General features: G+C 43.3%; 1 protein-coding gene across 4 annotated transcripts in view; it reads left to right on the top strand.

Moving 5' to 3' along the window:
• The window catches only part of CAMKK1 (calcium/calmodulin dependent protein kinase kinase 1), a 433,796-nt gene that overhangs the window by 386,364 nt on the left and 23,158 nt on the right, over positions 1–24,274 (top strand). For all 4 annotated transcript variants that reach the window (XM_073590582.1, XM_073590580.1, XM_073590579.1 and 1 more), the window contains 5 exons: positions 10,281–10,480; positions 13,487–13,540; positions 13,863–13,936; positions 14,812–14,899; positions 22,206–22,334. In XM_073590582.1, the coding sequence (XP_073446683.1) occupies positions 10,281–10,480; positions 13,487–13,540; positions 13,863–13,936; positions 14,812–14,899; positions 22,206–22,334 (545 nt within the window). The remainder of the gene's footprint in view (positions 1–10,280; positions 10,481–13,486; positions 13,541–13,862; positions 13,937–14,811; positions 14,900–22,205; positions 22,335–24,274) is intronic.

The following is a 24,274-nucleotide window of genomic DNA, read 5'->3' as shown; positions in this document are numbered from 1 at the left end:
TCATCTGGAACATGTACGAACTGTTCTCCAAAGACTGAGAGAAAATCATCTGTATGCCACATTGGAGAAATGTGTATTCTGTGTGCAAGAATTGTCTTTTTTGGGATTAATTGTATCCTGTGAGGGTTTTCGCATGGACCCCAAGAAGGTGCAGGCCATTGTGGATTGGGTGCAACCCCGAGATCTTAAGGGTCTTCAGCGCTTCTTGGGGTTCGCCAGTTATTACCACAAATTTATCCGGGGGTTTTCGCAGGTGGTCAAACCTCTCATGGATCTAACATGCAAAGGTGCGGATGTGAGAAATTGGTCCTTGCTCGCAAAAGAGGCCTTTGCGACTCTGAAAAAATGTTTTATGTCTGCTCCTGTGTTGGTACAGCCAGATCCGTCCAAACCAGTGGTGGTGGAGGTGGATGCCTTCGAGGTGAGGGTGGGGGCAGTGTTGTCCCAAGGGCCTGCCACTCTTACCAACCTCAGGCCATGTGCTTTCTTTTCCAGGAAGTTCTCTGCTGCTGAAAGAAATTATGATGTAGGCAATAGAGAGCTTCTTGCGGTCAAGTTGGCATTTGAGGAGTGAAGGCACTTTTTGGAGGGGGCCAGTCACCCGGTTACTGTGATCACTGATCACAAAAATTTGTCATACATTGAGTCTGCTAAAAGACTAACGCCCAGACAGGCCCGTTGGTCGCTTTTTTTCTCTTGTTTCCAGTTTACTATTACATTCCGTCCAGGGTCAAAGAATGTCAAGGCTGACGCCTTATCTCGTAGTTTTCATCCTGTGTCTGCCCCTGAGCCACCGTCCTCCATTCTGCACCCTGGGGTGGTGGTAGCAGAGATCTCGTCTGAATTGGAACGGGAAATTGAGGGGGCCCAGTCGCTGGCTCCTGCGGCCAAGCCAGGGGGTAAGTTGTTTGTCCCAGAGCAACTTTGCCTTAAATTCTTGCAAGATTTCCACGAATCCAAGCTGTGTGCTCACCCTGGTATATCAGCCACGCGACTGGCGGTGGCTAGGATTTTCTGGTGGCTTACACTTGGTTCTGATATAAATAAATTCATTTCTGGTTGTGAGGTCTGCGCTCGTTCTACAAGCTCTCATAGCCGGCCGGCGGGGGAGCTGATGCCATTGGCAGTTCCCGAAAGATCATGGACCCACCTGTCCATGGATTTTATTACCAATCTTCCCTCTTCCAGGGGTAATACGGTGGTATGGGTAGTGGTGGACAGATTTTCAAAGCAGGCTCATTTTATACCCCTGTCCGCATTACCTTCTGCTGAGACCTTATCCAGATTGTTTGTTCAGCATGTGGTCCGCTTGCATGAGGTACCCCTGAATGTGGTGTCTGATCGTGGTGTGCAGTTTGTGGCTGTTTTGGCGTGCTTTCTGCAAAAAATTAGGGATATCTCTGTCCTTTTCGTCTGCATACCATCCCGAGAGTAATGGTCAGACGGAACGCACTAATCAGTCTCTGGAACAGATCCTCTGGTGTCTGACTTCTGCTAGACAGAATGACTGGTGTGATATACTGCCATTGGCTGAATTTGCCTTCAATAGTCGGGTGTTATGATGAGTCACCGAAGGAGGAAAAAACAAAATACCAGCTAAGTCCAGAAAAACCAGAGAGGTTGGCAGCTATCGGATTGCAGACCCCTGAACCGATCCACAACAACTAGCAGTAGCCGTGGGGGGTTCCTACGGTGCCCTAGACCCCTCGATCACAGCCGGAGAACTATATAGCCTAAAGACAGAAAGGGGAAAAACTAAACTGCCCCAGAGCAGACCCCAAAGCAATAGGCAGCCCCCAACATATAATGACGGTGAAGCAAGATGAAAACACTAACACAGATAGAAAGATAGGTTGAGCAAATGATGGGGCCCAAGCTAACTACATAGGACAGGATAGGAAAGCTGCTGTCTGCCATCCGCAAAAACCCTATCAAAATGAGCCAACCGACTGATAGGAAAAACAGGCCCTGAAGTCGCTAGGCTTCAAAAGACTATATCAGCACTCAGGTATATTCTGAAGACAGAGCAAAATATCAACAGATCAGAGACAAAAATGAAATTCAGCTCACCCCCGGCCGGGGATGGCAGAACTCCCAAAAAACAAGGCAAAACAAAAAAGAGTACAAAGCAGAGCAGAAAAACGTAGCTTTGAGATGCAGGAATCAGACTGGTCTCCAAGAATCCAGCAGGAAAATCACCAGCCAGGAAGAAGGGCGTCGGCAGCCTTATATCCAGTCCTCAATTCCAGCCACCCAGTCATCATCTAGCTGCCCAGGTGTTTGGCAATCAGTCTCACTACCTTCCTTCACTAGAGGAGGGAGTTCATCAGACCTCAATGGTGAAGGGAAAAATGAACTCACAACAGTCGGGTGAGTCAATCCACTGGTATGTCCCCTTTCTTGATCAACTATGGGTTCAGTCCTCATTTTGGTGAGTTTTCTCATCTGGATTCGGGGTGTCCCGGGGCTGAGGATTCTGTTCGGCGGTTAAAAGATACATGGGCAGAAGTCCAGCGGCGTATATCTAGGTCTCAAGGCAGGTATAAGCTTTTCGAGGACAGGAAACGAACACCTGGTCCCATGTTTCAGGTTGGAGAGAAAGTTTGGCTCTCCACGCGAAACATTAAGTTAAAGATTCCGTCAGCCAAGTTGGGCCCCAAATTCATTGGCCCGTACAAGATTGTGGAAAAAATCAATCCAGTGGCGTATAGGCTGTGCCTTCCACCCTCTTTCAAGATCCCTAACGTCTTCCATAGATCTCTACTGAAGCCTTTTGAAGCAGTCCGGGGAGAATCCGAGTCCGCTGCTCCTCCGGTTTCGGTTGAGGGACATGTGGAATATAAGATTGGTCACATCGTAGATTCCAGGTTGGTACGGCGGTCAGTACAGTACCTACAGTTGTGGCCAAAAGTATTGACACCCCTGCAATTCTGTCAGATAATGCAGTTCTTCCTGAAATTGATTGCAAACACAAATTCTTTGGTATTATTATCTTCATTTAATTTGTCTTAAATGAAAAAACACAAAAAGAATTGTCCTAAAGCCAAATTGGATATAATTCCACACCAAACATAAAAAAGAGGGTGGACAAAAGTATTGGCACTGTTCGAAAAATCATGTGATGCTTCTCTAATTTGTGTAATTAACAGCACCTGTAACTTACCTGTGGCACCTAACAGATGTTGGCAATAGCTAAATCACACTTGCAGCCAGTTGACATGGATTAAAGTTGATTCAACCTCTGTCCTGTGTCCTTGTGTGTACCACATTGAGCATGGAGAAAAGAAAGAAGACCAAAGAACTGTCTGAGGACTTGAGAAACCAAATTGTGAGGAAACATGAGCAATCTCAAGGCTACAAGTCCATCTCCAAAGACCTGAATGTTCCTGTGTCTACCGTGCGCAGTGTCATCAAGAAGTTTAAAGCCCATGGCATTGTGGCTAACCTCCCTAGATGTGGACAGAAAAGAAAAATTGACAAGGGATTTCAACGCAAGATTGTGCGGATGTTGGATAAAGAACCTCGACTAACATCCAAACAAGTTCAAGCTGCCCTGCAGTCCGAGGGTACAACAGTGTCAACCCGTACTATCTGTCGGCGTCTGAATGAAAAGGGACTGTATGGTAGGAGACCCAGGAAGACCCCACTTCTAACCCCGAGACATAAAAAAGCCAGGCTGGAGTTTGCCAAAACTTACCTGAAAAAGCCTTAAACGTTTTGGAAGAATGTTCTCTGGTCAGATGAGACAAAAGTAGAGCTTTTTGGGCAAAGGCATCAACATAGAGTTTAAAGGAGAAAAAGAGGCGTTCAATGAAAAGAACACGGTCCCTACAGTCAAACATGGCGGAGGTTCCCTGATGTTTTGGGGTTGCTTTGCTGCCTCTGGCACTGGACTGCTTGACCGTGTGCATGGCATTATGAAGTCTGAAGACTACCAACAAATTTTGCAGCATAATGTAGGGCCCAGTGTGAGAAAGCTGGGTCTCCCTCAGAGGTCATGGGTCTTCCAGCAGGACAATGACCCAAAACACACTTCAAAAAGCACTAGATAATGGTTTGAGAGAAAGCACTGGAGACTTCTAAGGTGGCCAGCAATGAGTCCAGACCTGAATCCCATAGAACACCTGTGGAGAGATCTAAAAATGGCAGTTTGGAGAAAGCACCCTTCAAATATCAGGGACCTGGAGCAGTTTGCCAATGAAGAATGGTCTAAAATTCCAGCAGAGCATTGTAAGAAACTCATTGATGATTACCGGAAGCGGTTGGTCGCAGTTATTTTGGCTAAAGGTTGTGCAACCAAGTATTAGGCTGATGGTGCCAATACTTTTGTGTGGCCCATTTTTGGAGTTTTGTGTGAAATGATCAATGTTTTGCTTTTTGCTTCATTCTCTTTTGTGTTTTTTCATTTACGATAATGAAGATAATAATACCAAAGAATTTGTGTTTGCAATCATTTTCAGGATGAAACTGAATATTATCTGACAGAATTACAGGGGTGTCAATACTTTTGGCCACAACTGTAGTTCATTGGAAGGGGTATGGGCCGGAGGACAGGTCCTGGGTGCCGGCCCGGTTGATGCATGCGGATCGCCTGGTTCGGGCTTTCCATGCTAGGTACCCGGGCAAGCCTGGGGGTCCAGAGGCCCCCCGTTGAGAGGGGGGTACTGTCATGGTATCAGTGCTGGTGGACTGGCATTCTGGGGTTAATGGTTTGATCTCAGTGCAGACTCTTACCTGCACACCTGGGACTTTTTATGGTGGCCTCTCATTGGTTCTGGGAAAGCTTCTTATTGCCACAGGAAGCTCCCATCCCCGTCAATTATACTTTCGCCCTTGGCATTGTGTGGTGACCCCTGAGTGTGTTTGTGCTGTGTTCTGATTGCTTGATACTCTGTGTACGACTCGGTCTGTTCTCTGGATATTGCTTATTGGATTCTGCTTGGTACCTTCTATGTCTGTTTGGTTTTGACCCCTGCTTGGCCCCAACTATCCGTTCTGTCTCATCCCTGGTACTTTACTGCTATCTTTGTGTATGACCTCCGTTTTGCCTGACTCCGAGTATTTCTGTATAGTGTCCTGCCATCTCTGAAAGCAGGATGCTAAGCCCCGCCCCCTTGCAGTCACATGACCGTAGGTCCTTCACTGCTTGCTAAACTATCTGTACTTTCCGGCTGTACCTGACCCCGGGCCCCCCTACAGTGCGGGTGAGTCCCTACAAAGCGGAGGCTGCACGCCAGCGCTGGCAGGATCCTGACAGTTATTAATTATAGGGTGACCCCACATCATTTTTTGGGGGGTCCCCCCTTTTTAATAGCCAATAAATGCTAAGTATACAGTTGTGAGCTGGTATTAATAACCTGGGAAGCTCCATAGGTATTACGGTACCCCCTTCCCAGGCTATAAACATCTGCCCCCGGGGTCGGCTTTCCCTCTGCTGGTTACAAAAATTGCGTGGGAGCCCACACCATTCTTTTCCGAAAAATAATCTTTTATTAATTAAATACATGTACAGTAAGCTGCACACACAGTGTACTGATTGTATTTATCACTGACATCTATATATCTACCTATTCTATGTGTATTTACTGTATGTAATCCATCTCTTCTATACTGTTGGCTCCTGCAGTGATTTTAGAGAACATGGCAGATGAATTACCGGATTTTCTTCTATCTATGCAATGTAAATACATATATATATGTGTGTCACTGACATCTGTATATGTATGTATTTTATATGTATATATCTATTCTATCTGTTCTATTCTAACCTGTCAGTGTGATTTTACTGTATGCGGCACATGAATTGAACGGCATTTCAAAGGACACCGGTGCGTAAAAATCGGACAGCACTCACATGGTCCGAGTGCTGTGCGATTTTTTTTCTCTCACCCATAGGCTTGCATTGGCTAGTCTCGTCCGAGTCTTGGTGACAATTGCAGCATGCTGCGATTTTACACGCACGCTGAATATGCCCGAGAAAATAAACGATGATGTGAGCTGCCCCATAGATTAACACAGAGCAGAGTGCTGTGCAATGTTTTCTCGCTTAGCACTCGTCCGTATTCTACGGTAGAGTGACTCCGGCCAAATACTTTTCCTACCACTATCTAGACAAGAATAAAGATCCATCGTGTTGTTTTGTTGGTATATAAGGACAGTGATTGTGGCTACAAATGTTCTCTTAAAAAGAGGAACGCTTGGATTTTTGGCTGTTATGCATTGGGACTTATGAAGTGATGTGTGCAGTTCAGACTGACTATTCCTGGAGGGACGTCAAGCCGCCAGTTTTGTTTTTCCTCAGTCATTACTGAAGCGCTGCTGGCAAATCTTGCATTTTGACAGATGTGATCCTTAAAAAGCTCATTTCAGCTAATTATTATGTGTGTGCATCATTTCTGTGGCAGTTTTATTATTTCACCCATACTGCATTTTATGATCTAATATTATCATTGTGCAGTGATGTCTGTGACATGGGATGTGTGACAGCTGTTTAACAATAATGGCGCTTTCCACGGAGTAGATAGACATGCACATGGAAATGACAGACCTGCTGTTTACTTCTGTGAGCATAGTATGAGCTTCTAATACTTATTTTCTGCACATCATTGTAAAGTATCATCATTCTGCTGCTGAATTAGGAAAGCGTGCTAAACACTGAAAGCAGAACATTGAGTTTATTATATTAAATTGTAAAACTTCTCATTGAAGTAAACAATAAAATTATCTGTTACACATGTAGGAATCACAGGTACGCGGGATGCAGTGACCAGCAGGAGGTAGAGCAAGAGTTAAAGGATTTATTACAGGGGATACTCCACGCAGGGAGAGAAAAAGTGATAAATGGAGTAAAACTGAGTATTGTATAAGAGTATGAACGAATGTTTATGAAACAGGTAAACTTATCAGTCTGATGGTTTCCGGGTAGTGGAAGCCTGAAATCATATGGTGGCGCCACAAGTGACGTGTGAAGTCTCTGGCCTGATCCTGAAGAAAGTTGAGGCACTGTTTCCTGACGTAAGCGGCGTATCTTGGCTCTCCTAGGCGAGGTCCTGTATTCCCACAGTGAAGTACGTGGTGTGAAGTAGTCTGTGGCACCGCCGGAGTGTGACTCAGTTCAGTGGCGGAGGCGGGAGGGAATCAACCCAACTCTGTATGATTTGCCAGGTCAGACTTAGGCTGCACGCCTGCAGCAGTCAGAGGAGCGGTGCGGAACAGATTCTCGGTGACAGGAGTGAGCAGGCACACAGGTATAAGTTGCTCACAGTCAGTCAGTGTGCATAGCCTAGGGAGCTGCAGCGTGGGCCTGAATTATCGCGTAGCTCCATGGAGAGGGAATCAACCTTCTCCTGCTGCGTGCTCTGTCTTCCCGCCAAGTCTCCCGCTTTCCCGTGCACCATCCCTTTTACCTCTCTCATACCCCCTACAGTCGAGTGCAAAGGTCCGTCCGGGTCAGAAAGCTTTACGCCTGGCAATAATGGTGACAGCCCCAATAGTTCCGTAACCGACGTGAGATAGGTACTACATGCCCGGTCCATCTTCCGACACACACAAAATAATAAAGAGGTGGCCCTATAACACCTCTTTCCTTCCGCTCATAGAGCATTGACTCATTTTCCATGACAATATTGTCCTTAGTATGAAAACATAGTGCTAACCACTGAGCCACCTTGCCACCCCGTTAATGAAGCATGATAGATTTGGGCACATGGGTTGTTTTATAATGGCCCTGAAACACTTTCTGCAAATTATATGTTAAACATTATTTGTAAGGTAGTTATGTATCGTGTGCGCATGTATATGGATATTTTAAATTAAGATTGCAACACCAAGAATGAAAAGTTGTGCAATTATGGAAATCACAGGATGGTTAGGAATGATAATGATAAAATTACAAAAAAATGGAAACATCATTTTCAAGATATCTCGGTTTATCCAGCATCGAGTATGAGCACCACGAACAGAAATATACTCACTTCCATACTTTGACATGATATCAGTATGAATAAAAATGATTGTCTGGGGATTGTTCTGCCACACTAATTGGGCACACAAATCATTGCGATGTGCTGCTGGCAACTCCTTATGCATTTGCATTCCAATTATGACCTAGATATGCTCGATTAGAGACGCTGCATACAGTGGTAGCACATATTATCCTTATTGAAAAAATGACTTAGTATGGAATGGACAAGGCAACGGTTAGGTGGATTCATAACTGGCTTAGTGAGTGATAGGACCCAAAGAGTGGTCGTAAATGGCTGCACATTCAGTTTGAAGAATGTCTCAAGTGGGGTACCACACAGCTCTGTCCTGGGCCTTGTATTGTTCAACATCTTTATCAATGATTTAGATGAATTGAGGGTACACTGATTAAATTTGCTGATGACACAAAGTTAGGAGGGATAGCTAATACTAGAGAAGAGAGAGAGAGGATTCAAAAAGATATAAATAAAGTGGAGCAATAGGCAGCAACTAACAGAATGTTTTTTAACAGGGAAAAATGCAAAGTACTACATCTGGGCAATAAAAATGAAAACAGCATATACAATATGGGAGGAATAGGGCTAAGCAACAGCACATGTGAAAAAGACTTGGGTATACTAATAGATCACAGACTGAACATGAGTCAACAGTGTGATGCAGCAGCAAAAAAGGTAAATACAATTCTGGGATGTATTAACAGAAGCATATAGTCTAGATCACGTGAAGTGATTATTGCCCTCTACACCTCTTTGGTCAGACCTCATCTGGAATACTGTGTCCAGTTTTGGGAACCACATTTTAAAAAAGACATCAACAAACTGGAGCAAGTTCAGAGAAGAGCGACCAGAATGGTGACCGGTCTGCAAACCATGTCCTATGAGGAACGATTACAGGATTTGGGAATGTTTAACTTGCAAAAAAGAAGACAGAGGAGACTCAATAGCTATCTATAAATATTTCAAGGGCTGTCACATTGTAGAAGGATCATCTTTATTCTGATTTGCACAAGGAAAGACTAGAAGCAATGGGATGAAACTGAATGGGAGGAGACACAGATTAGAAAAAACTTTTTGACAGTGAGAGTGATCAATGAGTGGAACAGGCTGCCACGAGAGGTGGTGAATTCTCCTTCAATCGAAGTCTTCAAACAGAGACTGGACAGACATCTGTCTGGAATGATTTAGTGAATCCTGCTTTGAGCAGGGGGTTGGACCAGATGACCCAGGAGGTCCCTTCCAACTCTACCATTCTATGAGACGACTAACTGGTTTTATGGTTTTACCCATCATGAGATGTTTCTTATGCGGCATCTTGATAATGAGACACCTTTTTATAGGCCATCAGTTAGACCATCAATATTAATTTTCACTAAATGTTAGAATTCCTTTCTTACTACTGATAGATTTAAGGTGGTGTCATGGCTTTCCATAGCTTTTGCGCCTCTTTCTTCAAGTTTTCACTACTTTTTCCCTGTGTCATTTCTTATTACACATAACTTAATTTATGAACATCCATGGATGGATTTCTTTTCCTGTGTGGATTGGGTGGGTTGTTACGTACATCTGGTGAGAATTCCATGTCAATAGCACCTTTATATTTACTTAGAAAATTGGTTACGTGTTCAATACTCACTTCACCCACTGTGTATGCATGCATAATGTGTCTTGTTACAAGCATAGATATATAAATTATGTTTTTGTGTGTGCATTTTATTTATTATACTCATTTACAGTTGTGGCCAAAAGTATTGACACCCCTGCAATTCTGTCAGATAATACTCAGTTATTTTGGCTAAAGGTTGTGCAACCAAGTATTAGGCTGAGAGTTCCAATACTTTTGTCTGGCCCATTTTTGGAGTTTTGTGTGAAATGATCAATGTTTTGCTTTTTGCTTCATTCTCTTTTGTGTTTTTTCATTTAAGACAAATTAAATGAAGATAATAATACCAAAGAATTTGTGTTTGCAATCATTTTCAGGAAGAAACTGAGTATTATCTGACAGAATTGCAGGGGTGTCAATACTTTTGGCCACAACTGTATATAGCGCCATTAATTCCTCAGCGCTTTACAGACATTAACAGACATACCGTATATATATATATGTGTGTGTGTGTGTATATATATATATATATATATATATATATATAAATATTTCTATGATTGGAACAAGAAATCTTTATTTTCTTTTTGCCATAAATATTGTCATGTATCATTTTGGGTAACTGACTGACATAATGCTTACTGCCCTATATAACTCTATATTTACAGTAATTAATTCTTTTTTTGTTTCATTTGTAGTGCATTACCAGAAAATTATTCACCGAGATATAAAACCATCAAATTTACTTCTTGGAGATGATGGCCATATTAAAATAGCTGACTTTGGAGTAAGCAATCAGTTTGAAGGCAGTGATGCACTCCTGTCAAGTACTGCTGGGACCCCAGCGTTCATGGCACCCGAGACTCTCTCGGATTCTGGCCAGGGCTTCAGTGGAAAGGTAGAGTCTGATGTATTTTACAGATCATATCAGGGGACGCTATAAAAAAAAAAAAAAATCAGTTTATAAATAGGGATGTAAATGGCAGGTGATTAGTTATTGTTCTGATAACTGACATAGTACAAATGTGCACTAAATAGAAAATAAACATTTTCGGCAATGAAATAGCAGTGTAATAAAGAAGTACTGATAATAATTATGGTCACCGATGCAGCGTTTGATGTTTTGCTTTGACTGCATATAGTATATTTGCCTTGAGTTCCTCAAAAGATAATGTTTTCTTAAGACTTGCTTTCAGTACATGGTAAAAGAGAGGAAAATTAATATTTCTCCATGGTAGTCTGTTGATCATTGTGCTAAAGTCCATTTTTATGAAAGGTACATATATAAAACATATAAAATGAAATTATACTATTGACATGGCTTCATTTAATCCTTTAGTAATCTTATTCCTGCAGAATTATAGCACACTCCTGAGTATATAAATAATAATAATCTTTATATTTATATAGCGCTAACATATTCCGCAGCGTTTTACAGTTTGCACACATTATCATCACTGTCCCCGATGGGGCTCACAATCTAAATTTCCTATCAGTATGTCTTTGGAATGTGGGAGGAAACCGGAGTACCCGGAGGAAACCCACGCAAACACAGGGAGAACATACAAACTCCTTGCAGATGTTGTCCTTGGTGGGATTCGAACCCAGGACCCCAGCGCTGCAATGCTAGCCACTGAGCCACAATGCTGCCGTATATGCCTGTTGTCTAGTTGCCATTGATGCCTGTGTAATGTGAAGGAGATTCACAGAAGACACAGACAATCCTCACTTAAGGGGCAGTATAGATTTTTGGAAGGCAATAGAACCTCATCAAAAATGATTTGTGATGGTCTGCAGGATTTTCATCCAAATAAAACTGTAGACTTCCCCTGATGAAGCTGTGACATGCATCAATACACGTGGGGTTCTTCCACTTGATTTTTAGGCTATGCTTTATCTTATTCTAATTACATCACAGAAGATGGTCTCCCTATAACAGATATGTTGGATATCTGTTGGCATGAGTTCCATCTGGCCCCACATAATATGCATTTGTATTTATTTTTTTTTCATACTTGTTGGTTTGGCCCTTTACAACCTCAGAAGATTATTTCCTGAGGACAAGTTGGAGTTCCTCGAAACGCGTAGATCCACACCACAGAATAAACAAATGTTTTCATCTTATTGATTCTCCTTTATCCTTGGTGGGATATTGACAGCAGCGCAGGAAAGTTGTCCATCTCCTTCTACTATCTTAATAATCACAAATGTGGCATACTGCAATAATATAATATGTTATGTAAGAGCAGTAAAAGCATATGAACCAATGGCCTAATTTAAATATGAAGTTGTGAACCAAATACACTCACCCTGCAGGACAGATTTGGCCCGCGAGCCAGAGTTTGACATCTGCTCTAAAGGAAAGTAATATTAGAGAAAAGGAAGAATGAAATGGGTAAGATGTCATCATATAGAAGGGTCCACTCCTTACCGTTACCTTTACCAGTCACAACAGAGGCCCAACATGTAATGAAACGTATGGCCATGCATGCCGTTTACTGCCTATAACAGGTCATTGATACATCTTTAAAACCAGATCATCTTCAGAAAACAAGCCCTTTATAGTCAGAAGACAGAATGTCAGGGATTTTACAATGTAGTAGTTGAAAGTTGGCCCCTAAAGAAATAAATAATGGCTTGCTGGTATTACTACTACCATTGTAAGTCTGAAGTTTGTGATGTTATGTTCAAAACTTTGGTATTTTCAATATACTGTGTCCTTAATAAAGTTTTAAAAGATTTTTCAGTCCTAAATTGGATATTTTACTTGTAAAATCAATATTTCTTTACTCAGTTAAATGTGACAGGTGCAGCAAAAACTGTGAAAAAAAATAGTGACATAGACTGTTGGCACCACTCTGATTTCAAGAACTGGGCTTCCTAAAGTCCCCTGTGTGAATAGAGCGGTAGGGCACTTTCGAGATCACTGCTCCATTCACGTCCATGGGACTGATGGAATGACAGTCTCTGTTAATACTATACTTTGAGATCAGTGAGGCCCCAGCAGTGGCACCTCAGCGAGTACATATTTATTACCTATAAATGTTTATCGGACAACCCCATGAAATTACATTGTAAAAATAAATATGACTTAATATTAGATGAAGATCAAACTATTAAATCTAGTTTAAAAGAAGAATTATGCCTTAAGGCAGGAATAATTATTATTTGAGACCCAGATATTTTGTAGAATGGAGATGTAGCTGGAAATAGGTTAGAGTAAGTAGCAGTAGTTCAAGACAGAACTTAGAGGAAATTCTGCTCTCATCAGGCCGGATCGTTCGTGAATGGAAATCGATTTTTAAAAAAGTAATACCAAATGTCAATGTGTTGTTATTATTAAAGGTGATTCCACGAACAAAATTAATTTTAAAGTTGATTTTGACTACCGTAATACATTTTGGAATAATAATAATTTCCACAATTCGATGAGTTAAAAAAAATGTTTTCCTGTCTGTGCACTCTATTGCTTCCTCCCCTGCCCAGGAGCTGTGGTATGATCAGACCATGTTCTTGTACGGTCAGACACGGCCATTACACAGTACACAGCAGGGGCACATTTATAAGATTATCTCAGCATAGGAATATTTTATTTTAACACATCCAATTGGGGAAATTATTATTATTCCAAGGTTCTATTGATTAAAATGAACTTTGTTCATGGGAATAGCCCTTTACGTTTTGCTACGAACACAAGAGTATGTGGTGTTTAGTTTCATGGACTTGTCAGAGCTTTCTGGATTAGCAGACAGTACACACGAGTAACTGGAGAAGTGCAGATAACTCATAGGTCCCATTTGCTTTGTAATGGAAACATTATATTTCCACTTCCATATCCTGTACGTGTTATTACATGGTCATAAGATATTAGAATCTAACTTTTCTTATCTGTTTCTGTTATTAGGCACTAGATGTCTGGGCAATGGGAGTCACACTTTATTGTTTTGTTTTTGGAAAGGTAAGCAACCAATATAAACTCAAATTATATATATTATCTATATGTAGCACAAACTCTTTAAAGCAGTTAATTTTATCTATCGATTCTCTATCATCTATCTGTTTCATATCTATCTAATATCTACCTATCTCTTCTCTATCATCCATCTATCATATATCTGTCTCATATCTATCTAACTATCTATCTATCTATCTCATCTACCTATTTATCTATCATCTATCTGTCTCATATCTATCTATCTATTTATCTATCTATCATCTAGCTATCTGATATCTAGCTATATCAATTTGTAACCTTTTTGATGATTTGTTTTTTTTTTCAGTGCCCCTTTATGGATGAATACATCTTGGTTCTACACAGCATAATAAAGCATAAACCAGTGGAGTTCCCAGAACAGTATGTAATCAGCTATGCCTAACAATGGTTTTATTGTATATCAGTGTGAATTCTTAACACTATAAATATTAGGGTCCGTTTTCATGGACCGACCAACAGCACGATACGACAGCCATTCAGTAAACATTTACCGATCGACAATCACTGAAAAGCCTGTTTATACAGGTAGACCAAAGCAAATGAAAAGCACTGTAGTTCATTGCTCAGTGCACAAAGACTGCCATGGCTCTTGACAGCGCGAGTTCTCTTTACACTGGACAATATACTGCCGAGAACAATGATTTTTTTTGTGTTGCGTAAAAGATAATTTCACCCAATGAAGAAGCGCATTGCTCGTTCATCTGCCTGTTTACACTGAAAGATTATCGGGAAATTGTTCTCGCTGGTTTTGATGAGGAGGCATGTTGGAGTCAGAGGCATCTCATTTATTAAGAGGCACTGGCGGGACTGAAGTAAGATTTGTTGTGTAAGGTTCATCACATCATCAAAAATTAGACAAGTGGGCGGTGACAAACCCTTTCTTACCCCCGTCCCACCCCAGCTCTGCCTATTTTGACGGAGTTGTCCAAAAGTGGTGTGAAAACGCCCAAAGAGACAAAATGTTGCACAACCTAAATTTATGACTTTTTTGAAGTGCTTTACTCCAGATTTCAGGCAAAACACTTTGATGAATCAGGCTCTAAGTCTTCGTTTCTACTCAATTACATTCATTCCATCCCCTTTCTTTAAAATCTGTCAGGTTGTGATTACATAGCTCACTGACATAACACTAAATAATGTAACTTAGGAACAATATATGAGCATGGATTGTGTCCTACCTTGTTGAGTTGTGTAGTTGAATACTTATTGTCTCTTTTATTGCTTTCCTGTTAAAGGCCAGCCATTAGTGATGAACTTAAGGACTTGATTGTGAAAATGCTGGATAAGAAGCCAGAAGCCAGAATGACCGTTCCAGAAATAAAGGTCTAATAACATTTAGGATTGCTATATGTAATATTGTGACCTTGATTTGGAGATTGTGTTTTTGTATGTAAAATGTTAGTATTTTAGGGCTTATTGATGAAAGAAATTTTACAAAAATCCCAATGCCCAACAGCATCTTGAGCAGAGACATGAGATGTTACAGTAGGCTGAGTTCACACGTCGCGTTTTTGCAGCGGTTTTAAACTCGCGATTTTGCCGTGAAAACGCAAAAAATAAGCATCCCATGCATTCCTATGGGATTCCGCAATGCTGTGTTAATGCTGCAGTTTTCTCCGCGGCGGAATCGCTTCGCGGTAAAAAACGCAGCATGCTCATTAATTTAGCGGAATCGCGGCGATCCCGCACCCATAGGAATGCATTGTTCCACTTACTTCCTGCATGTCGCTGTGCCCACCATGAGAAAAGTAAGCAGAACATTTGCGGATGGTACCCACAGCCCGGAGGAGAGGAGACTGTCCTCCGGGCTGTGGGTACCATATCCCTGCAAAAAATAGAATTAAAATAAAAAATATTGTTATTCTCACCTTCTGGCGTCCCACGCAGCCTTCCCGTCAATCAGTTCTCCAAGCGATGCTACAGATCACTTGGAAAACGCTAGCATTCTGCAAGCTAATTACGCTTGCAAATCGCTAGTTTTTCCGCGGGAAATCGCAGGAATTTAAAAAGGGGTTTTTCCGCGGAATGGAATTCCAAAATTCTCGCGGTAACTTCCACAAGAGTTCCGCTACGTGTGCACATAGCCTAAATCTCCAATTAGTTTCATATTGTACCATGATGTGTGTGTAGATGTAAACTTAACAGGATTTTCCCAGTCAACATCTGTCATCTTGCCACAGGATTAAAGATAATGGTGGCCACTCAAAATATTGATACTTTTGGCACAATTTGTCCATTTTCAATTAGGAGTGACGTTTGTTGCCAGCGGTTTAGACATTAATGGCTGTGTGTTGAGTTATTTAGTGGGCATACCAAATTTACACTGTCATACAAGCTGTACACTGACTACTTTACATTGTATCAAATGTCAGATCTTCAGTGTCGTCACATGAAAAGAATATATATATTCACATATATATACAGCTCTGGCAAAAATTAAGAAACCACCACATCGAAACCCTGTCATGGGCAGCCCATTCTCCAGACCTGAACCCCATTGAAAACCTCTGGAATGTAATCAAGAGGAAGATGGATAGTCACAAGCCATCAAACAAAGAACTGCTTAAATTTTTGCGCCAGAAGCAGTGTGACAGACTGGTGGAAAGCATGCCAAGATGCATGAAAGCTGTGATTAAAAAATATAAACTGTGTTCCAAATTATTATGCAAAAAGAGTTTAGGAGTGATAAGGTTAGAATTTTTTTGTTTGTCATTTAAACTCATTGATGGTGATATGTGTCAGGGCTCTTTATATCACTGAAAGCAATTGCAGATACCTGTGCAAATTAGTTTGGCAGGTGTGTCCAAATAAAGGCAAGACTACTTAAGAAGGCTGTTCCACATTATTAAGGAGCCTACATTTTTTGCCAAAATGGGAAAGAAAAAGGATGTGTCGGCTGCTGAGAAGCAACAAATTGTGGAGTATTTAGGTCAAGGCATGACTACAATCAACATTACCAAGACACTTCATCGTGATCATCGCACAATCAAAAAGTATGTAGCTGATTCCCAGCACACACGTGTGCGTGCTGATAAGGAAAAATTGAGGACTCTTTCCAACAGGCAATCGCGTCAGGTTAAAAGAGCAGCTGCAAAAATGCCTTGTCATAGCAGCAGACAAGTTTTTGAAGCTGCTGGTGCCTCCAACGTCCCCCGAACAACAAGATGCAGGGTCCTTCAGAGGTTTGCAGCTGTGCGTAAGCCATCCTGTCGACCACCTCTATCCACTGTACACAAGCAGAAACGGCTCCAGTGGGCCAAATGATACATGAACACTGACTTCCAAACTGTTTTGTTCACCGATGAGCGCCGTGCAACGCTCGATGGTCCAGATGGATGGAGTGGAGGATGGCTGGTTGATGGACACCCCATGAAAACACGGCTAAGGCGCCAACAAGGAGGAGGTGGAGTAATGTTTTGGGCTGGAATCATGGGGAGAGAGATTGTCGGCCCCTTTAGGATCCCTGAAGGGTTAAAGATGAACTCCATAATCTATGTGGAGTTTCTAAAACAGCACTTCCTGCCATGGTTCAAGAGGAAGAATTGTGCTTTCCGCAGCAAGATCATTTTCCTGCATGATAATGCACCATCTCATGCTGCAAATAACACATCTGCATCTCTGGCTGCTATGGGAGGACAAACTTATGGTGTGGCCACCATCTTCCCCTGACCTCAACCCCATTGAGAACCTTTGGAGCATCATCAAAAGGAGCGTCTATGACGGCGGGAGGCAGTTCACATCTAAGCAACAGCTCTGGGAGGGTATTCTGTCCACATGCAAAACAATTGAAGCACAAACCATCCAAAAACTGACAAATTCAATGGACGAGAGAATTCAGAAGCTGCTTTCGAACAAGGGGTCCTATGTGCAAATGTAACATCACCTAGAATAAAGTTTTGACTTGAAAACTGTTTGAATTCATTTTGTAATAAGCTGATAATGCTTATAATTTCACAATTGACCAATTTTTTTGTTCAAAATAAAAATAAAAAGGTTGAAAACGCTGCTGTGCATAATAATTTGGAACATGCATTTTGAGTGTTTATTATTTTTAAAAATATACTGTTTTCATAGGCAGTTTGTTCAAAAACATTGCAATTATACTAGAATATTAGATGACTGGAAAATAACAATGACTGCAATTCATATAGGTAATTTAGAGAAAATATGAGGAAATATTTTTTGCATAATAATTTGGAACACAGTGTATGTATATATATACTGTATATATCTAATATATAATTACCAATAAACTCTGTCACCGCTTCCGGCGCCTGTGTCGCTTCCACAATGCACCGCGACCGGAAGCTGTGACAGAGCCGACCGCCATATTGGAACACCCAAGCAGGGGCTATCTACCGCGATCGTAGGGGCCCACCTGAAGTGCTTAGGGGTCCGATCGCGGAGCTGCAGTCGCTCATTGGCTGTGCAGCTCCATGGCTGCCAGGCTGCAATTGGCCTGAGGCGATGGCTGCTCTGTGTGCACAGGACCTGTGATGAGGTCACAGGAGGGGAGGAGTCGGGTCACATGATCGGGGCCTCGGTATGTGCAGGACTTTGTTGTGCTGGTTGTCATGGTGCTGGATGAGGGGAAGTTTATGTGTGGGGACAGGAGGGGTTTTACAGGGTGGATGTAGCAGAGCCATGTGTGTACGAGGTGTATGGAGCGGAGCCACCTGTGTGCGAGGTGTACGGAGCAGAGTCGTGTGTGTACGAGGTGTACGGAGCGGAGCCGTGTGTGTACGAGGCGTACGGAGCGGAGCCGCATGTGTACGAGGTGTGCGGAGCCACATGTATGCGAGGTGTGCGGAGCAGAGCCGTGTGTGTACGAGGTGTACGGAGCGGAGCTTTGTGTGTTTGAGGTGTATGGAGTGGAGCCGCATGTGTACAGGGTGTGCGGAGTGTAGCCGCGTGTGTATGAGGTGTACGGAGCGGAGCCGCGTGTGTACGAGGTGTACAGAGCGGAGCCGCGTGTGTATGAGGTGTACGGAGCAGAGCCCTGTGTGTACAAGGTGTATGGTACGTAGCAGAGCCATGTGTGTACAAGGTGTATGGAGCGGAGCCGCATTTCTGCGAGGTTTACGGAGTGGAGCCGCGTGCGTACGAAGTGTACGGAGCGCAGCCGTGTGTGTATGAAGCGGAGCCGCGTATGTACGTGGTGGACAGAGCAGAGCCGCGTGGGTACGAGGTGGACAGAGCAGAGCCGCGCGGGTACGAGGTGGACGGAGCCGCGTGCGTGAGCGGAGATGTGCGTGCATTTTGGCATGGGGGCCCCCATTTGAAAGTTCGCACCGGGGCCCATAACTTTGTAGTTACGCCACTGCACCCAAGTTATGGGTATTCCGATATGGCGGCCGGGATTCATATCCCCCGCCGGCTGAGCAAATGAGCGTTTTCGCGTGGGATTTGAATCCCCTACCAAGCCGCGGCGCGGGATTCGAATCCCCCGCCAAAGCCGTGGGGCTCCCCTCATTGGCTGAGCCGCCGCCGGCTAAGGCTTGGCTTGGGATTCAAAGCCCGTGCGGCACCGCTCACTGGCTCAGCCGGTGGGGCAGGGAATTACAAACTTACATACCTACCTGACCGGGAGGAGCATTGCCGTGGCGCTTCTCTTCTCATCGGAGACCGGGGGGCAGGAGTGCGGTGTCGGAATCGCGCATGCGCATAGCGCTATTCGGCCCCATTTTACTGAAAACACATTTGCAGTGTGCCTTCAGCAATATGGCGCCGGATAGCACGGTATGGGCCTGTGCGTACTCCGGTGCTCCGCCTCCGGAAGAACAGGACAGCGCTGGAGCACAGGGAAGAAAGGTGAGTAAAAATGTTTTGTTTTTTTGTATGTGTGCAGTTTAATAGGGTGAGAGGACTTTACATATCAGGATAGGGGGGTGAGAGGTAGCATGCATACCAGGATAGGGGATGAGGGGACCATGCATATCAGGATTGGGGGGTGAGAGGACCATGCATATCAGGATTGGGGGTGAGAGGACCATGCATACCAGGATAGGGGAGTGAGGGGACCATGCATATCAGGATTGGGGAGTGAGAGGGCCATGCATTCAAATCCCGCGCTGCACCGCTCATTGGCTCAGCCGGCAGGGTGGGGGATTTGAATCCCGTGGTGCTCAGCCAATGAGCGATGCCGCCCGGCTTTGGCGGGGGATTCTAATCCCGTGCGGCACTGCTCATTGGCTCAGCCGGCGGGGCGGGGGATTCAAATCCCCTGCCAAAGCGCGCGGCACTGCTCATTGGCTGAGCCGCCCGCCGGCGGATGTTCATTTCACCGCACTCCCGATGCAATAGGATGCATCGGGCCTATTTCTAGTGTATATGTATATATATATATATATATATATATATACAGTGGGGAAAAAAGTATTTAGTCAGTCAGCAATAGTGCAAGTTCCACCACTTAAAAAGATGAGAGGCGTCTGTAATTTACATCATAGGTAGACCTCAACTATGGGAGACAAACTGAGAAAAAAAAATCCAGAAAATCACATTGTCTGTTTTTTTTTCATTTTATTTGCATATTATGGTGGAAAATAAGTATTTGGTCAGAAACAAGCAATCAAGATTTCTGGCTCTCACAGACCTGTAACTTCTTCTTTAAGAGTCTCCTCTTTCCTCCACTCATTACCTGTAGTAATGGCACCTGTTTACACTTGTTATCAGTATAAAAAGACACCTGTGCACACCCTCAAACAGTCTGACTCCAAACTCCACTATGGTGAAGACCAAAGAACTGTCAAAGGACACCAGAAACAAAATTGTAGCCCTGCACCAGGCTGGGAAGACTGAATCTGCAATAGCCAACCAGCTTGGAGTGAAGAAATCAACTGTGGGAGCAATAATTAGAAAATGGAAGACATACAAGACCACTGATAATCTCCCTCGATCTGGTGCTCCACGCAAAATCCCACCCCGTGGGGTCAGAATGATCACAAGAACGGTGAGCAAAAATCCCAAAACCACGCGGGGGGACCTAGTGAATGAACTGCAGAGAGCTGGGACCAATGTAACAAGGCCTACCATAAGTAACACACTATGCCACCATGGACTCAGATCCTGCAGTGCCAGACGTGTCCCACTGCTTAAGCCTGTACATGTCCGGGCCCGTCTGAAGTTTGCTAGAGAGCATTTGGATGATCCAGAGGAGTTTTGGGAGAATGTCCTATGGTCTGATGAAACCAAACTGGAACTGTTTGGTAGAAACACAACTTGTCGTGTTTGGAGGAAAAAGAATACTGAGTTGCATCCATCAAACACCATACCTACTGTAAAGCATGGTGGTGGAAACATCATGCTTTGGGGCTGTTTCTCTGCAAAGGGGCCAGGACGACTGATCCGGGTACATGAAAGAATGAATGGGGCCATGTATCGTGAGATTTTGAGTGCAAACCTCCTTCCATCAGCAAGGGCATTGAAGATGAAACGTGGCTGGGTCTTTCAACATGACAATGATCCAAAGCACACCGCCAGGGCAACGAAGGAGTGGCTTCGTAAGAAGCATTTCAAGGTCCTGGAGTGGCCTAGCCAGTCTCCAGATCTCAACCCTATAGAAAACCTTTGGAGGGAGTTGAAAGTCCTTGTTGCCAAGCGAAAAGCCAAAAACATCACTGCTCTAGAGGAGATCTGCATGGAGGAATGGGCCAACATACCAACAACAGTGTGTGGCAACCTTGTGAAGACTTACAGAAAACGTTTGACTTCTGTCATTGCCAACAAAGGATATATCACAAAGTATTGAGATGAAATTTTGTTTCTGACCAAATACTTATTTTCCACCATAATATGCAAATAAAATGAAAAAAAAAACAGACAATGTGATTTTCTGGATTTTTTTTTCTCAGTTTGTCTCCCATAGTTGAGGTCTACCTATGATGTAAATTACAGACGCCTCTCATCTTTTTAAGTTGTGGAACTTGCACTATTGCTGACTGACTAAATACTTTTTTTCCCCACTGTATATATATATAAAATCTCGGAAGCAGTGTGCTCTAGGGCATTAACATCTAATGGAGATTTGGAGATTGTGCTGGTGAGATTTGTAAGTACGGTAAATGCTTGTGATATCTAATTTTCTGCAGGCCACAGTGATGAAGTGGCTATGAACCAGTATTTCACTTTAAATCGCAAGTAATAAATTACAAGTATGCGAATAATTCACTAAAAATGTACAAAGTTCAAACTATCTTCGCAGACACTGGTTTCAAATCTTGAAAAGAAATCTTAGAATTAGTGCTTGTCCTACTTTTTAAGACACTTAGAATTTCTTCAGTGTTAACTTTTTGCAATAAACTCCATAGCAACAGACACATCAAACGTGTACCTTTCTGTTAAGTAGGATTTGTTGTCCTATTCGGTTGTATGAAGATGCTTTGATATTATACATCCACTTTGCAGCACATGAATCTTATTTAAATGGCATGATTATACATAAATAACAGAGAATCCATTATCTTTCTAATTTTTCTTTTCCAATCAAGATAAAACCATTTATGCAATTGATAATAATTATATCAGTGACCCCAAATAAAGTACAATTAGTTTGGATTCATTTTCCATATGAATTAGCCGTATGAAATGTCTCCATTCTGTCTATACACCATTGTCATTATAATCTCAGGTTCATCCCTGGGTTTCTAAAAATGGAGAGAACCCATTGCCTCTTGAAGAAGAGCATTGTACGATTGTGGAGGTCACGGAGGAGGAAGTCAAGAATTCAGTCAAGCTCATCCCAAGTTTGACAACTGTGGTATGACATTTTGTGTACTGTGTTCACTATTCAATTTCTATGTTACTTTTCATTAGTAATAATTTTCTGATTTTGTCAGACACATAATAGGGTTAGGAAATGTCTGTATTGCTGGAAAGATCACCCAACAGTGTATGTTACCAATGCAAGTATGTGCTACGAGCCATTGAACCGGTTCTATGCCCGGGTGGCAAGCATTTTTATTGTTACATTTTTGTGTTATGTTAAAGGGAACCTGTCACCAGAAATGACGTTAACCTGCCGATATGGGGTTAATCTACAGGTTAACAGCATTATGATGTTGTCCAGCGCCTGCAAACAACCAAATGTAGCGTGGAGAAAATTAACTTTATTCTCCCTGCCAGCATTTGGTTTCAGTCATGGAGTGGGGGTGGCACCACTTCAGTCACCGCTATGAGTATACAGCGCGGCGACTGTAACCACGTCCTCGGTCCTGACTGACAGTCGGCCTCAATGTACAGCTAGTCCAAGTCCGGTCCGGGGGTGCAATTACAGCGGCCACAGTGCATACTCAGAGTAGTGACTGAGCCGGTGCCGCTCCCATGACTGAAACTAAATGTTGGCTGAGAGAATAAAGTTAATTTTTGCACCTCAGTCAGTGCATGCCATCACTATGCCTGGCACGTGCATTGGTGAATTTGAATACTTGACAAAAATGGAAGTCTCTCTATTTCTCTCTCTCTTTGCCGGTGAAGAAGCTGCTACAGCAGGCGTCCTGTAGATAATGACGTTGTAGTGCAGCATGCGCTGACACTTGCACACCACTGCGCAGGCGCCAGAGGCTTTGGACAGAATGACACATTTCTGGTTATATTATACAGTAGATATTTTTATATTACAAATGAACCTTATTTCCAGATCATCAGAAATAATTTCCCATCATTTTGATTTTAGCTTTTATTTAGGTATAAATGCTCCCATACACAGTAGATGGCTGTTGTCTGATTAGTGCTTCGGCTGATCGTTCTGCCAATAGCCATCTTGGCCATTTCTCCCATACACAGAAACACACATTTGACTAAACGCTCCTGTGTTCTTTATGAGAAAGTAAGAGTCAGTGACAAGCGGTCATAAAGGAGCGCTTAGGAAGCAACTTGTCATGGTCACGTGTGTCTGGACGCAGATGATACCGCAAGGCGGACCCATAACACACGTGACCCTGGATACAGCGCCTCCAGTGGCGAATTTAAATAATAATACGTGCAGATGGATACACCGCCTCCACCTGGCAAATTTAGGTATTACACGTTAATATAAATTCTGGAAACCCCGCCTCCAGTACGGCGAATTTAAATAATAAGGGGGAACCTGGATAACATTAACAATGGTGGGCCCTGCGATAGGGAATGGGGACGTGGAGACTTCCTAAGCTCCCCTGAGCCAGTGTCCCTGCACTCCTTACGTTCCCTATACAGGCTCCGCACCTGTCGCCGCACGCGAACCTTAAACCCTTGCTCGCCCTGACCCTAAACCCTCACTAGGGAATTGGTCGGTGCGGAGACTAATCCCACCACTGCACTAACAACACACATGAGGAAAGAAGATAATACAGGGGAAACACCACTTAGCTTTAGGCTCTGTGCTTATGCTCCTGCAACAGAGCCCACCACCTGCATGCGTCTTCTCCTCCACCCGGATCCATCACCATCCTGGATCCTACACCATAGTGCAGCCTTGGAGCAGAGTCCATCTCCAGTTGCAGCAGTCCAATAACAGTCCCAAGGATGAGTCAGCCTCTGCCAAGAATCTAAGCATGCTTGAGTCCAGCTCTCGGCAACCAAGTCGAGCATGCCGAGTGCAACTCTCTCCATAGTCGCCACTCCACCAAGCCATGCACGCACTTCCCGCCGACACCATAAACTGCGACTCCTCCACGCCATGCCAGCAATTCCTGCAGACACCATTAGCTGCCACTCGTC

This window comes from Dendrobates tinctorius, unplaced genomic scaffold (assembly GCF_039654945.1).
Source record: "Dendrobates tinctorius isolate UK_male_01 unplaced genomic scaffold, ASM3965494v1 ptg000117l, whole genome shotgun sequence".
Lineage (NCBI taxonomy): Eukaryota > Metazoa > Chordata > Amphibia > Anura > Dendrobatidae > Dendrobates > Dendrobates tinctorius.
The sequence above is the reverse complement of the archived record's forward strand: the minus strand, read 5'-3'. Positions and strand labels throughout refer to the sequence as shown.